Source organism: Hyla sarda, chromosome 3, assembly GCF_029499605.1.
Source record: "Hyla sarda isolate aHylSar1 chromosome 3, aHylSar1.hap1, whole genome shotgun sequence".
NCBI classification, from domain to species: Eukaryota; Metazoa; Chordata; class Amphibia; order Anura; family Hylidae; genus Hyla; species Hyla sarda.
Genome location: NC_079191.1, coordinates 144,423,119 through 144,437,740, shown reverse-complemented (window position 1 = coordinate 144,437,740; position 14,622 = coordinate 144,423,119). Strand labels below are relative to the sequence as shown.

At 43.6% G+C, this 14,622-nt stretch overlaps 1 protein-coding gene across 8 annotated transcripts in view; it reads right to left on the bottom strand.

Annotated features, from left to right (window-relative positions):
* The window catches only part of ECT2 (epithelial cell transforming 2), a 93,809-nt gene that overhangs the window by 54,158 nt on the left and 25,029 nt on the right, over positions 1–14,622 (bottom strand). For all 8 annotated transcript variants that reach the window (XR_008891143.1, XR_008891144.1, XM_056565201.1 and 5 more), the window contains exons 7-11: positions 4,906–5,013; positions 4,263–4,336; positions 1,287–1,417; positions 220–335; positions 76–138 (exon numbers count right to left, since the gene is read on the bottom strand). Coding sequence is in view for 6 of the 8 variants with exons in the window: in XM_056565201.1 (XP_056421176.1) it covers positions 76–138; positions 220–335; positions 1,287–1,417; positions 4,263–4,336; positions 4,906–5,013 (492 nt within the window). In the remaining 2 variants the exon portion in view is untranslated. The remainder of the gene's footprint in view (positions 1–75; positions 139–219; positions 336–1,286; positions 1,418–4,262; positions 4,337–4,905; positions 5,014–14,622) is intronic.

The following is a 14,622-nucleotide window of genomic DNA, read 5'->3' as shown; positions in this document are numbered from 1 at the left end:
CTGTGTGTGTAAGGGGAATGGGGGTGGCCTGGGGTTGATTGGGTGGAAAGCCCTTTAACACACAATGTAACTTACCTTTTCAAAGAGGTAGATTGTTTCTCCAGCCCTAGCATCCATCTGTATACTTCCCCAAAACCACTGCAAAGACAAATAAAAGTGAATACACCAGCAGACCGCAGTTATGTAGCTGTGGCCATCAGGCGATCACATACTACTCACCTCTTGCTTCACCACATACAGTTTTTTTGGAGGCTCAAAGGGCAATTCTTTGACAGAATTTTCTTCAACAACTAGATGAGTACACTTTTCGTCCCCAACAGGTAAAAACTGCCCCCCTAAAAGTAAAACGGAAAATTAAAATTCAATGGAAAGCACATTAATTACATTCACTTGACTTTGACTTCTGTCTTTAATCTTATATATTTCAATTGAAAAATAATATTGGCTGTTCATTATTAAACTTAACTACAGTAAAATCTCCCTTAGTAGACACCTCTCAATAGTGGACAGTTTTTAATTCCCCAGCAGAGTCCCATAAGACTTACTCCCAATAGCGGACGCGGACACACCCAATAGGGAACAACCAGGCTTCTGTGCCGGCTCTACCTTGTACACAGGAATGCCTTCAGGGAGTGCAGCCAATACCACAGTAAGGGGCCCAGGACCCTGCTGCAGAAGCCCCAGCACAGAAGCAAAAGACTGTTTAAACAATTGTCTCCTGCTTTTGTACGTCCGCCAGCCACATCATTCACCCTCCTCCCTCCCCGATTCCCCACCTCCCATGCCACTTTATTTCCCCTGTCCCAAATCATCCCCCCTTCATTACCCCCTGTGCCACATTACATTCTCTTGATACCCCCCCCCCCCCCCCGTGCCATTTCATTCCTTCTTTATTACCCTCTGTGCTGCATCACCTTCTCTTTACCACCCCTGTGCCATTCCTCCCCCTTTATCCCCCAGTGCCACTTCATGAAGGGTAGGGGTGGGTGATGCATTTACACAGAGTAATAAGGAGAGAATGAAATGGCACAGGGGAATCAAGTGGCAAAGATGGGAAGGGGGGGGGGATAATTTGGCACATGGCACGGTGGAATAAGGTGGCAGAGTATAAAGGGGGATGAAATGATACGGGGAAGGGATAAGGGTGATTAAATGGCGTTTTATAGGTAATTACACTCTGGAGGGAGTACAGTGCAGTATTCGGTCAATTATCTCTCAACAATGGCAGACACTTTTTCCCTGTGAGTGTCCAATATTGGGAGTCTACTGTATTTTATTCTCTGTACCTTGCATTACTGTCATTTCTTCCATGCTGACCCGGTCTTCTTCCGAAAAGCCAAGAAAACTTAATATGCAGTCCTGAAATGGTGATACCTTGAATTCACTCTTGAACTCCTCATTGGTTGCACTGAACTCTCTAATACAAAGTAATACAAGTCACAATCATTGGTAATGTGTGGATTGACAGGACAATTCTCCTAATATTCACACCTGTCAAACTGTGTAAAGAATGTCACCTCAAGGCAGTAGTCTGCTATATAAAGTTATGCACCTGGATCACAAAACTGCATTCTAAACTTAGTCATAAGTTAATGTCAACCTTAAATGGGCAGTCATTTAAACAAAAACATTTGACATGCTGTAGAGACACATCAAAAGTATTGATCGGGTGTTCAGCCCGTAATCTCTTCGCTAAGCGAAACAAACTTACAATGTAAGTCTATGGGATTGTCTCTAATAGCTGTCCTTTTCTCACGGCTTGTTCTAACAATTGGTTGGGGGGGGTCTGAAAACTCAGATGCCAACCAATTTAATTGACCGGTTCCCCAGCAGGAGGGGAACCATGTCCATACTACGGTATATATTATATATAAAAAATAAAACTAACTAAATGAGTTAACTTGTACTCCCCTCCAGTGCTTCAAGGTGTCTCTGGTATTCTGCTGCAATCCTCTTCTTGAAAGTGTAAGTCGGTCGGGGCCCAGTGTGTCATACTGCCGCTTAGCCCATTACTGGCTAAGGAGGGACATTGTTGGGGCCAGTGATTGGCTGAGCGACCATATGAAACTGGGCCCCGGCGTCAAACTTTCTCTATGGAAGAGGATCGCAGCCTGGGACTGGAGAAGGACACCAGAGGCACTGCGGGAGTGCTGGAGAAGAGTACAAGTGTAACTTATCTTTCCCTACTGTACAATGGTCATTGTCCTGAAAGAAAAAAAAAAAGAAAACTCCCGTCTACAAACCCTTTTAAAACTCAGGAAAATTCTTTTAATTTGCATTTCAAAAATAAATTCATGCAAAAGTCAAAAGGGGTTTGTTCACAATGAGGAAATTCTGCAAGGAATTTCATGGCTGAATTTCCTCAGTTAATTTCCTCGATTTTCTACGTGGAGCAATGTCCCATTGGCAAACAGGATTTTCCCCAATGTATTCAATGAGTAGTGCAAGTCGGAAAACACAAGGAAATTCCATGCAGATTCTAAATAGTGTGAATAGGCCCACAAGTAACAGCTGTAGGAGTTGGCTAAGAAAAAAAACACGATCCCAACAAGACAGCTGTCAACAAACCTATACAACTCTAAGATGGAAATCTAACACTGAGTAAGGCAAAATATTTTGGTTGTGATGCTAGTGGACAGTTAAAGACTAACAACTGAAGATCCAATGATCCTACTGCCTTGGAGTACATTTTGTTTTCATTCTTATAAAGTAACTTGTTACTGCAAATGGTGCCTCGTTTATTTAAAACACCACGTTTCTGAGTAAATCTGGAACCACACTGTTCTTAAAGGGGTACTACGCTGCTCAGCGTTTGGAACAAACTGTTCCGAACACTGGAGCCAGTAGCTTGTAATGTCATAGCCCCGCCCCCTCAATGCAATCACGCCCGCCCCCTCAATGCTAGTCTATGTGAGGGGGCGTGACAGCCATCATTGAGGGGCGGGGCTATGACATCACGAGCTCCCAGCACCAGCTTTAGGAACAGTTTGTTCCAAATGCTGAGCAGCGGAGTTCCCCTTTAAGTGAAAATTTAAAATATACTTTTGCTTTTAGCAGGTATACCATCAAAATTAGCCCCAGTTCCTGGTTTTAATACTTCTAAATCTCTCTAACTTTTAGAACACACGCCATCCCAGTAAAATATGTTCAGATTTCTTGGTACTATTCAAAACTTAAACATGCAGGAAAAATAAAATATATAGTAATATGTGCAAAAATGGTGTGTATCAGTGTAAACTGAACAAATTTTGACCTTCCTAGTCAGCTTGTCATAGAACAAAGAAAGGGAAGGTTTATTGCCCAGACTATTTATTCATGGAGACCCTGCTCTGTACCCTGGTGATCGTACAGTCACCAGTATTTATAGATTATATGAATATTATAAGCCTACATTACATTCCTAGTGATCCTTTCCTGGAAATAAAGACCTGCCAGGTTGACCCTTAATGGACTTTCTTAATTTAAAATATAATAATACAGTCAATGAGCCAACTGGATGAGAACTGATCTCATGACACCATTATCTAACAATCATGCAGATTTTTTGGAAGCTTCTCTTTGCAATCAAACATTTTATCGATATTGAATGGCTTTGAGCAAGTTCTACCCAACCCTTTAAAAGGGGTACTCCAGTGGATTTTTTTTTTTTTTTTTTTTTTTAATCAACTGGTGCCAGAAAGTTACAGATTACTTCTATTAAAAAATCTTAATCCCTCCAGTACTTATTAGCTGCTGACTACTACAGAGGAAATTCTTTTCTTTTTGGAACAGAGAGCTCTCTGCCAACATCACGAGCACAGTGCTCTCTGCTGACATCTCTGTCCAGAGCAGGAAAAAATCCCCATAGCAAACATATGCTGGTCTGGACAGTTCCTAAAATGGACAGAGATGTCAGCAGAGAGCACTGTGCTCTTGATGTCAGCAGAGAGCTCTGTGTTCCAAAAAGAAAAGAGACTTTCCTATGTAATATTAAGCAGCTAATAAGAACTGGTAGGATTAAGATTTTTTAACAGAAGTAATTTACAAATCTGTTTCAACTTTCTGGCACCAGTTGATAGAAAAAAAAAAAAAAAGTTTTCCAACAGAGTACCCCTTTAAAGTAGATTTAACAATAGGTCAACATTAAATATACATTACTACTCTACATAACCCCAAGACTGCTTTATATGCAGGTATTCATGAACATTTGATGTTCTAGCAAAATGCACAAGGTATAATAAAGATTCTAATCCAAACATGGAAAGTCTCACACCCATACTCACAATTCATTCCTTTTTTCCCATGCCTTTAATATCCAGTCAGCCTTCATAATTGGAGTTCCGAGACTGACAGCAACCTAGAGCAAAACCAAAATAGTTGTTAAAGCCAAGACTATGCGGGAGATTTATCAAAACCTGTCCAGAGGACCCATCAGAGCAACCAATCAGAATGCTTTCATTTTTCACAGGAGTTTTCAAGAGTGAAAGAAGCGATCTTTTCCTCTGGACAGGTTGATAAATCTTCCCCCATGACTTTTGCACTTTGCAGTGACTGTAGATTGCGGTGCTATTATGCAGTCACTAAAACAATTACATACGGCCTAAAGACTTGTGTCCTCTCACTTAAAATAGGACCTGTGCGTATGTGTGTCAGAAATAGATACAAAGCCTTGGTAAATGTACCATCAGGGTGTCTCTAATCACAATGTTAGACTAGGTGTGAGAAGACTATTGACTTCATTGTTTAAACTTTTACAATCTAGGATACAATGAAAGATTGCAGGGTAATCCCAACCTACATACGGTAAGTATCTCTATAATGACACCATCTATGTCTACAGCAGAAATTACAAGATGCACAGAAGAAAGTTACATTTTCTTCATGAAAAAATTTAGCAGATATTAGAAAGAAAGAACAGATGCTCACCCTAAATTTATCTCCATGAGTAGAATTAGCAACAAGATGTGTCACTTTCGAGCTGAAGTCTTTTCGGATGGTTCCTCCCATATGGTGGACCAAGGTCACCAGCTTTACCTAAAACATAGGGGAAAATTGTTTTTATTATTATAAAATTCATAATATAATATGTCACATCAAATGGACCATACCCAAGGCCTGTTTCTACTCATACAGAGCATTTGGGAAGTTTTCAGACCCTTGTTTTTTTCACATTTTGTTTCAGATAGGAGCCAAAATTTCTCTTTTTCCAAATTAACCCTCCTCCCCCAAAATAATTCTTACCAAATACTTAGTTGAAGCACCTTTGGCGGTGTTTACAGCCTCTGGTCTTCTTGGTTATGATGCCACAAGGTTTGCACACCTGAATTTGGGAAAACCATTCTTCTCCATAAAACCATTTAAGCTCTGACTGGCTGAGCCGTACCTGTGTTGGCTTAGCTGTGTGCTTAGGGTTATTGTCTAGGTGGATTGTAAACCTTTTGTACAGCCTGAGGCCCAGGGCACTCTGGATTCAGATTTTCTTATGAATCTCTCTGCACTTTGGTCAGGGTTCATGGGAAGCTGAATGGAGCAGTCCTGTCTCAGACACTGGAAAACACCCCATAGCATGATGCTGCTAGGTGGACAGGTGATGAGCAGTGCTTGGTTTCCTGCTGACATGATTCTTAGAATTGAGGCCAAAAAGGTTAATATTTGTTTTTATCAGACCAGAGACTCATTTCTTACAATGTGAGCCCTTTACAACTTTTTATTTTTATTTATTTAATTATTTTTTAATTTGGCGAAAACAAAAAGACAGAGAGGATTATTTCTGGCCACTCTGGCATAAAGCCCAGACTGGGGAGTATTGCCATTATGGATGTTTCTCCTGTCTGCACACAGGATCTTTGGAGCTTAGTCAATGACCATTGGGTGTTTGGTCAGCTCTCTTACCAAGGCCCTTCTCCCCCAGATTTCTTTGTTTGGCAAGGCAGCCAGATCTAGAAAGAGTCCTAGTTATTCCAAACTTTTATTTAATAAATAAGCACTGTGCTCCTGGGAACTTTCAGTGTAGCAAGTTTTTTTTTTTTTTTATCCTTCTCCAGAACCGTGGCTACTCCAGTTCTGTCTCTGAGATCCACAGGCAGTTCTTTCCCACTTATGGCTTGTTTTTGCTCTGATATTTATAGTCAGCCATGTGACCTTATATAGACAGGGTAAACCTTTCCATATTACACCCAATCAAGTGAATTTACCACAGGGTGCACTAACATCTCAAAGACGATCAAGATAAACAGGAAGACACCAAATCACTGACACGTGTCATAATAAAGGGTCTGAATACATGCCACTTGGGTCCATTTCTAAATTTCTATTTTCACAATTTCGTCATGGGGTATTGAGGGCTGAATAATGGAGTAAGAAAAAAAAAAAAGATTTTTGTTAAAAAAAAAACTGAAGGTGTCTGAAAACTTTTCAAATGGATTGTATATTTATTGAAATATAATCTACAACCCCTTTGACAATTTTGATTAACTGTAAAAATTACAGAAGCACTCCCTTTACTTTCCCCTCTGCTATAGTTCTCTGATGTTGCGTAGACAGAAGGAGTGGAGTATCATCACTGCATTAGAGTCCTTTCTTAGGGCAGTCAGTAAGATCAGTGACAATAAGATTCTGTAGTCTAAGTTATGGTACCGAAGTTCTGTGTATTCATCTCCCCGTTCGCTCTTCCAAGCAGCTGATGATTGAGGACATGCCCAGCTTTCAAACCACAATACCTGTGCTCATGCACGGAACACAGTAAGTCAGTCCGTCAAAAGAATGGATACAAGAAAAGGGGTAATCCAGCATGAGGTTCCATGTAAAATATCGTAGCTTTATTGAAGATATATAAAATCTTGACAGACATGAAGGTGCAGGCAAGTTAAAACATCCATGCATTTCAGCCACCTTACTGGCCTTAGTCATGGATAGTTATGTGCAGACACAGATACAAAATTTAAAGGGGAACTCCGGTGGCAAAAAAGGTTATCAAATCAACTGGTACCAGAAAGTTAAAACAGTTTTGTAAATTACTTCTATTAAAAAAATCTTAAACCTTGCAGTACTTATCAGCTGTGAAGTTCTTTCCAGTCTGACAACAGTGCTCTCTGCTGACACCTCTGTCCGTGTCAGGAACTGTCCAGAGCAGGAATGGTTTTCTATGGGGATATGCTTCTAATCTGGACAATTCCTGACATGGACAGAGGTGTCAGCAGAGAGCACTGTGGTCAGACCGGAAAGTACTGCATAACTGATAAGTACTGGAAGGATTCACATTTTAATCTGTTTAACTTTCTGGCACCAATTGATTTGAAAAGATAGAATTATTTACAGACAATTCTGTTTTCTTGAGTCCACCATGACAGCCCACATGAGAGATGGTCACATAGGGCCTTATAGGAACAGGAAACAGAGGTTAAAAGACACTCCCCCCGGCACCTTCCCCAGTGTTTTACAAATTAAAAAAGGGACACAAGGAAAAGTAACACTATAGAAGAAACCAACACCAAAGGGAGGGATATAATGGGGCTGTCATGGTGGACTCAAGAAAACAGAATTATCGGTAAGTAAATAATTCTATCTTTAAACTTCGTCCACCATGACAGCCCATATGAGAAATACCAAATAATCATCAGGGAGGGACAATGGCCTGCAGAACTTTCCTACCAAAGGCCAAGTCATGAGAATTAGACAAATTGAGTCGATAATGTCTGAAAAAGGTATGAGGATTGGACCATGTGACAGCCCTGCATATTTGGTCTATAGAAGCAGAATATCTTTCTGCCCAAGAGGTTGACACTGATCTGGTAGAATGGGCTTTTAGACTGTCAGGGACTTGTTCCCCTCTCCCCCTATATGCCTCAGCAATAGCACTCTTTATCCAACTGGCTATAGTACTTTTAAATGCCTTTCTATGCTTATTTGGACTTTGGTATTGCAAGAGTAAATTTGAATCTTTCCTCCAAGGACTCGTGGCATCAAGACACTGAAGACGACCTAACATGTGAAACTTTTCTTCCTGTGGATTTTTCGGGTTTTTATAAAATGAAAGAAGAAAAATTTCTTGAGATCTGTGAGAATCAGTGACCACTTTTGTGAGTAAAGAAGGATCTAATCTAAGGGTTACCCTTTCATCGGATATGGACATGTATGGCTTATTTATTGACAGGGCTTGAATTTCTCTGATTCTTCTTGCTGATGTGATTGCAATGAGGAAAGCCATTTTCAGAGTGAAATTTAAATGAGCACTGATGAAGCGGTTCAAAGGGCTGAGTAGTAAGCGCTTAGAGCACCCAATTGAGGTTCCAGGATGGAGTACAGATTGGGGTTTTAATCTAGCTATTGGATTAAAAGGTTCTTTAAAGCACCGATGATCCGCAATCTGATGATCCAAAAAAAAGCCCCCAGCACCGCCACTTGGACCTTTAACGTGCTAAGTGACAGACCCCTCAAACCCCACTTGTAAAAAAATAAAAAAAATGTAAAAACAAGATTTGTGGATAATTTGGTTTAGATGGATCTGGTTTCACTTCTTTACTCCAGGATAAGAATTTTCACCAGATTTTCAGGTAGATTTTAGAAGTCAAAGGGTTTTCTGCTTTTAGTTAATGTAGATATAAATTTAAGTGGCAGACCCTGCTTTCTTAAGGCTGACTCCTCAAAATCCAGGCTGTAAGATGAAGATCCTGCAGACCTTGATTCATTACTGGGCCCTGAGTCAGTAGATCCTCAAAAAGAGGTAGAGGAAAGGGAGGTTTTACGGCCAGACTCTTTAGAAAACAAAACTACCCTCTCTTCGGCCAGTACGGGGCCACAAAGATTACTTTTAAATTGTTGTCTCAAATTTTTGCCAAGGTTCTTGTAATCAGAGGAATAAAGGAGGGACTGAGCAACCTTTGCGTTCTGACAGGAGGCAAACAGGTCTATGCATGGCTGACCCCACTTGAGCACAAGAAGATGGAAGACTGATGGATTTAGGGACCACTCCCCTGGCTCCGAGGCTTTCCGACTTAAGAAGTCTGCTTGACTCTGAGCCTTAGATGTACTGCCATGGTGATGTCATTTCCGCTATGCCGCACCTACGTACTGCCTGGAACCAAAGTTTCCTGCCTAGTTCCTGGCGGACAGCGTAGACAGCTGCACACAGATGCAGCCGGCCAGGAAGTGTCGCCGGACACCGCTGCAGCCACACCGCTACACACACAGCGCCCAGACAGCCTCCCCCTGACCACATGCAGCCCCTGAGAGAGGACCGCACAGGGCTCCCAGGAGCAGATGGGAAGGCCGTAAAAAAAAAAAAAAAAAGGAAGACCTTCCCCTGTACAGGTACATTAACCCCCTCAGGGGCGCTGTAACCTGTATCCCGGAGGTAGGGGAAAGGGGACCCCGACGACTACCAGGCTTAAAGGGGTACTCCGCCCCTAGACATCTTATTCCCTATCCAAAAGGATAGGGGATAAGATGTCAGATCGCTGGGGACCCCGGGGATCGCTGCTGCAGCATCCCGCTATCATTACTGCGCAGAGCGAGTTCGCTCTGCACGTAATGACTGGCAATACAGGGGCCGGAGCATAGTTATGTCACGGCTCCGCCCCCTCATGACGTCACGGCCCGCCCCCGTCAATACAAGTCTATGGGAGGGGGCATGGCGGTCATCCCGCCCCCTGCCGTAGATTTGCATTAAGGGGACGGGCTGTGATGTCATGAGGGGCGGAGCCATGACATCACGCTGCTCCGGCCCCTGTATCGCCCGTCATAACGCACAGAGCGAACTCGCTCTGTGCAGTAATGATGGCGGGGTGCCGCAGCGGCGATCCCCGGGACTGCAGCGGGACTGCGGCGATCTAACATCTTATCCCCTATCCTTTGGATAGGGGATAAGATGCCAGGGGCGGAGTACCCCTTTAAAGAAGGGGAGGAAATATACACATTAATACAGACCAACCAGCCCAGGGGGAAAAAAAATATATATATATAGCAGCCCACATGAGACTCTGGCTCTGTCCTGGACCTAAATGAAACAGGATAACACTTGGGAAGGTGCGGGGGGGGGAGGGGCTTTTAACCTCCGTTTCCTGTTCCTATTAGGCCCTATGAGACCATCTCTCATGTGGGCTGTCATGGTGGACGAAGTGTAAACATCTGTTTTCCCGTTTGTTTCCGTCAGAGTTCCCCTTAAAATCATCAAGGCAAGGATCATGTGCTCTGTGTCCTGCCTCTTCATTAATTAACACACTAGTGAGAAAAATTGTTAACCCCTTGTAACCTATTGGTACATATAGCTATAATATAGGGGTTCTCATCATGAACAGAAAAAAAAGTGAAATGACTTATGTTAAAAGAACTCCGGAATAGGAAAATTGCCCGTCTTGGTCCTGTAAATAAAAAAAAAAAAATTAAGAGATACATACCTTCCTTCGCTCCCCCGGTGTCTCCCGTCACCCGCTCCGGTCTCCGCCGGGATCTTCTTCCTGGCAGCAGGTGCCAAAAACTTCACACTGCCGCTTAGCCTATCGTTGGCCGAGTCGGGACTTCACTGCGGCAGGCGATTGGCTGAGTACAGTATGACTCGCCGACCACTGGCAACCAGGAAGAGGATCGCGGCGGAGACCGGAGTGGGATCGACAGATATTGATTTTTTACAGCCGATACCGATATTCTGCGAACTTTCCGTCCGATAGCCGATAACTTATGCATATATTCCGTGCATTTCAGTACCCCCTGCCTGTCCTGGGGTCCTGAGTCCAACCACCGATGTTGCCCGATCCCCCTGCCTATCCTCTGGCCACATGCCGCCGCTGCCCCATTGCCTCCCTATCCTCTGGCCACATACCGCCGCCCCATTGCCACCCACATCGCTGCCCCATCGCCTCCCCATCCCCAGTGTTATAATTACCTGTTCCCGGGGTCTGCGCTACTTCTGGATCCGCCGGCGTCCTGCACTGTCACTGTGCGCACTGACTGTGACGAAGCGTTGAGGACGTCACTCGTCATTGCGCAGCGGACTGAAACAGCGCAGGACGCCGCAGGAGCCAGACGTAGCATGGACCCCAGGAACAGGTAATTATAACACCGAGGATGGGGGAGGCGATGTGGCCGGATGATTGGGAGGCAATGCAGCGGCGGTGGCGGTATGTGGCCAGAGGATAAGCAGGGGGATCGGGCAGGGGTTGGACTCAGGACAGGCAGGGGAGAGAAGCAGGCGGCTGCAGTCTCTGCCACCGCAAAAGCCGCTGCAGTTCATTGATTTAAAGCACCCGCATTATAGACAAGGTAATTGCCGATAACTTAAATTCGTGAATATCGGCGAATAATATCGGCCAAACTGATAGTCAGTTGATCCCTAGTATGTATCTCTTTATTTAATTTTTTTTACTGCCGGGAGTATGACGGGCAATTTTCCTATTCCGGAGTTCTCCTTTAAATGTGTGTACAATAACTGTCTAAATATCATGGCAAACTATTGTTATATGAGAAAGAAAACCTTAAGGAGAAAAATAAAATAAAAGCGCTCTGTATGAATACATGCTGATCACCACGGGCGGGGTGGTTAATGCACTCGAGGAGATACGAACACAACATGGACAAATAGAAAACACCCTGTTCACACTGTGCAGTTTAATCTAAAGCTCTTGTGTACAGACAGGTGTGCAAGCTATAGAGACTATAAAATACCAGTAAACAAAATGTTGTAGTTTTAACCAAAGATATATGTGCAAAAGTGCCAATATATGCCAAAATATAATTCAAGGATGTTTTAACTTTCCTGCACCTTCATGTCTGTCCAGATTATATATATCTCTTCAATAAAGCTACAATATTTTACCTGGAACCTCGTGCTGGATTATCCTGTTTCTTGTACACTATATAATTTGCACTGTAGCTGGGGTCTTCCTTACTGCACTCCTGGTCTCTTGCATAGGGTATCAATAATATGCACTGCTCAAAAAAATAAAGGGAACACTTAATCAACACAATGTAACTCCAAGTCAATCACACTTCTGTGAAATCCCACTGTCCACTCAGGAAGCAACACTGATTGACAATCAATATCACATGCTGTTGCGCAAATGGAACAGACAACAGGTGGACATTATAGGCAATTAGCAAGCTACCCCCAATAAAGGAGTGGTTCTGCAGGTGGTGACCAAAGACCACTTCTCAGTTCCTATGCTTCCTGGCTGATGTTTTGGTCACTTGAATGCTGGCAGTGCTTTCACTCTAGTGATAGCATGAGACGGAGTCTACAACCCACACAAGTGGCTCAGGTAGGGCAGCTCATCCAGGATGGCACATCAATGCGAGCTGTGGCAAGAAGGTTTGCTGTGTCTGTCAGCGAAGTGTCCAGAGCATGGAGGCGCTACCAGGAGACAGGCCAGTACATCAGGAAACGTGGAAGAGGCCATAGGAGGGCAACAACCCAGCAGCAGGACTGCTACCTCCGCCTTTGTGCAAGGAGGAGCATAAGGAGCACTGCCAGAACCCTGCAAAATTACCTCCAGCAGGCCACAAATGTGCATTTGTCCACTCAACAGTGAGAAACAAACTGAGGGTGGTATGAGCACAACACCGTGCAGGACGTTTGGCATGTGCCAGAGAATACCAAGATTGGCAAATTTGCCACTGGCGCCCTTTGCTCTTCACAGATGAAAGAAAAATCACACTGAGAACACGTGACAGAGTCTGGAGACGCCGTGGAGAACGTTCTGCTGCCTGCAACATCCTCCAGCACCAGTTTGGTGGTGGGTCAGTAATTGTGTGGGGTGGCATTTCTTTGGGGGGGCCGCAAAGCCCTCCATATGCTTGCCGGAGGTAGTTTGACAGCCATTACCGAGATGAGATCCTCAGACCGCTTGTGAGACCATATGCTGGTGCAATTGGCCCTGGGTGCCTCCTCATGCAAGACAATGCTAGACCTCATGTTGCTGGAGTGTGTCAGCAGTTACTGCAAGGGGAAGGCATTGATGCTATGGACCTGAATCCAATTGAGCACATCATGTCTCGCTCCAACCACCAACGCCACGTTGCACCACAGACTGTCCAGGAGTTGGCGGATGCTTTAGTCCAGGTCTGGGAGGACATCCCTCATCAGGAGCATGCCCAGGCGTTGTAAAGAGGTCATCCGGGCACGTGGAGGCCACACACACTACTGAGCCTCATTTTGACTTGTTCTAAGGACATTACATCAAAGTTGGATCAGCCCACCGGTCATGTGATTCTGTTGAGCATCAGGTTGCCTAGCGACTGCGACACGCCGCTTCTATGTAATGCGGCGGCAATGGGTCGCAGGAGTCACATCTGGCTAGAGGAAGTGCACAGAGCGCACAAAACAACTTGTCCCAGCTACCCCTCCTCCAGCCCACTCCCCCGCCTGCATCCCGTTTGATGTCACCGCTGAGTGAATAAAGAAGTTATCCTGAATGGTGAGTGTCGCCTCTTCTTGCTGAACCATTGTTGTCTACGGGCTGAGCACCACCGCTACAGGACTATATACGGTCTGGCTCCGGTATTGCTGCCCCTCTTCGTTCTGCTCTACGGCTTAGTATTGGTAGTGCCGGCTGTTGTATTCTCCTTGTAAGCTATCAGCCTGTAGTGTGGTTTTCCACTGTGATTTTGAGTGTGACTCCATATCCAGACCTCCATGGGTTGATCAATTTGATTTTCATTGATCATTTTTGTGTGATTTTGTTGTCAGCACATTCAACTATGTAAAAACTAAATTATTTCATACGATTAGTTCATTCGCTCAGATCTAGGATGTGTTATCTTAGTGTTCCCTTTATTTTTTTGAGCAGCGTATTTAACAAAACTATGCATTTGGGGACAGTGGAACAAGGAAGGCAGGAGTAAGTCTGCAGCAGTAAGTCAACCCCAGTCGAGACTGATTTCCAGTCCACACAGTAGAACATTTAGTTTACTGAGGGTCCAAGACTGAATTAAATGAACCAGCAGCCATAATGCAAGGGTTTAATATGTATGGACACAATTTTCTAAGATAAAACAAGGAATGGCACTGTTTTGTGCCGCTTCTGCTATTCTTACTATAAATGTATGAAGCAATAGCTAATTGGGTGCTACAAAATTGGGGGGGGTTGGGGGGGTCCTTACACTGAGACTATCCAATCAAAAGGCAACAGTGCCAGACAGTTTAGTGACACACCCAAACTGGTAACACCTAGTTGTCTATTAAAGGAGTATTCCAGGAAAAAATAATTTTTTTTTTTATATATCAACTGGCTCCAGAAAGTTAAACAGATTTGTAAATTACTTCTATTAAAAAAATCTTAATCCTTACAGTACTTATGAGCTTCTGAAGTTGATTTGTTCTTTTCTGTCTAAGTGCTCTCTGATGACACGTGTCTCGGGAACCGCCCAGTTTAGAAGAGGTTTGCTATGGGGATTTGCTTCTAAACTGGGCAGTTCCCGAGACACGCGTCAGAGAGCATTTAGACAGAAAAGAACAACCTTAACTTCAGAAGCTCATAAGTACTGAAAGGATTAAGATTTTTTAATAGAAGTAATTTACAAATCTGTTTAACTTTCTGGAGCCAGTTGAATGAATTATATATTTTATATATTATAGTTTTTTCCTGGATAACCCCTTTAAGTCATATTTCCAGTAAGAACAAATTGTTGGCACATCACATTGGCACAAAAAAA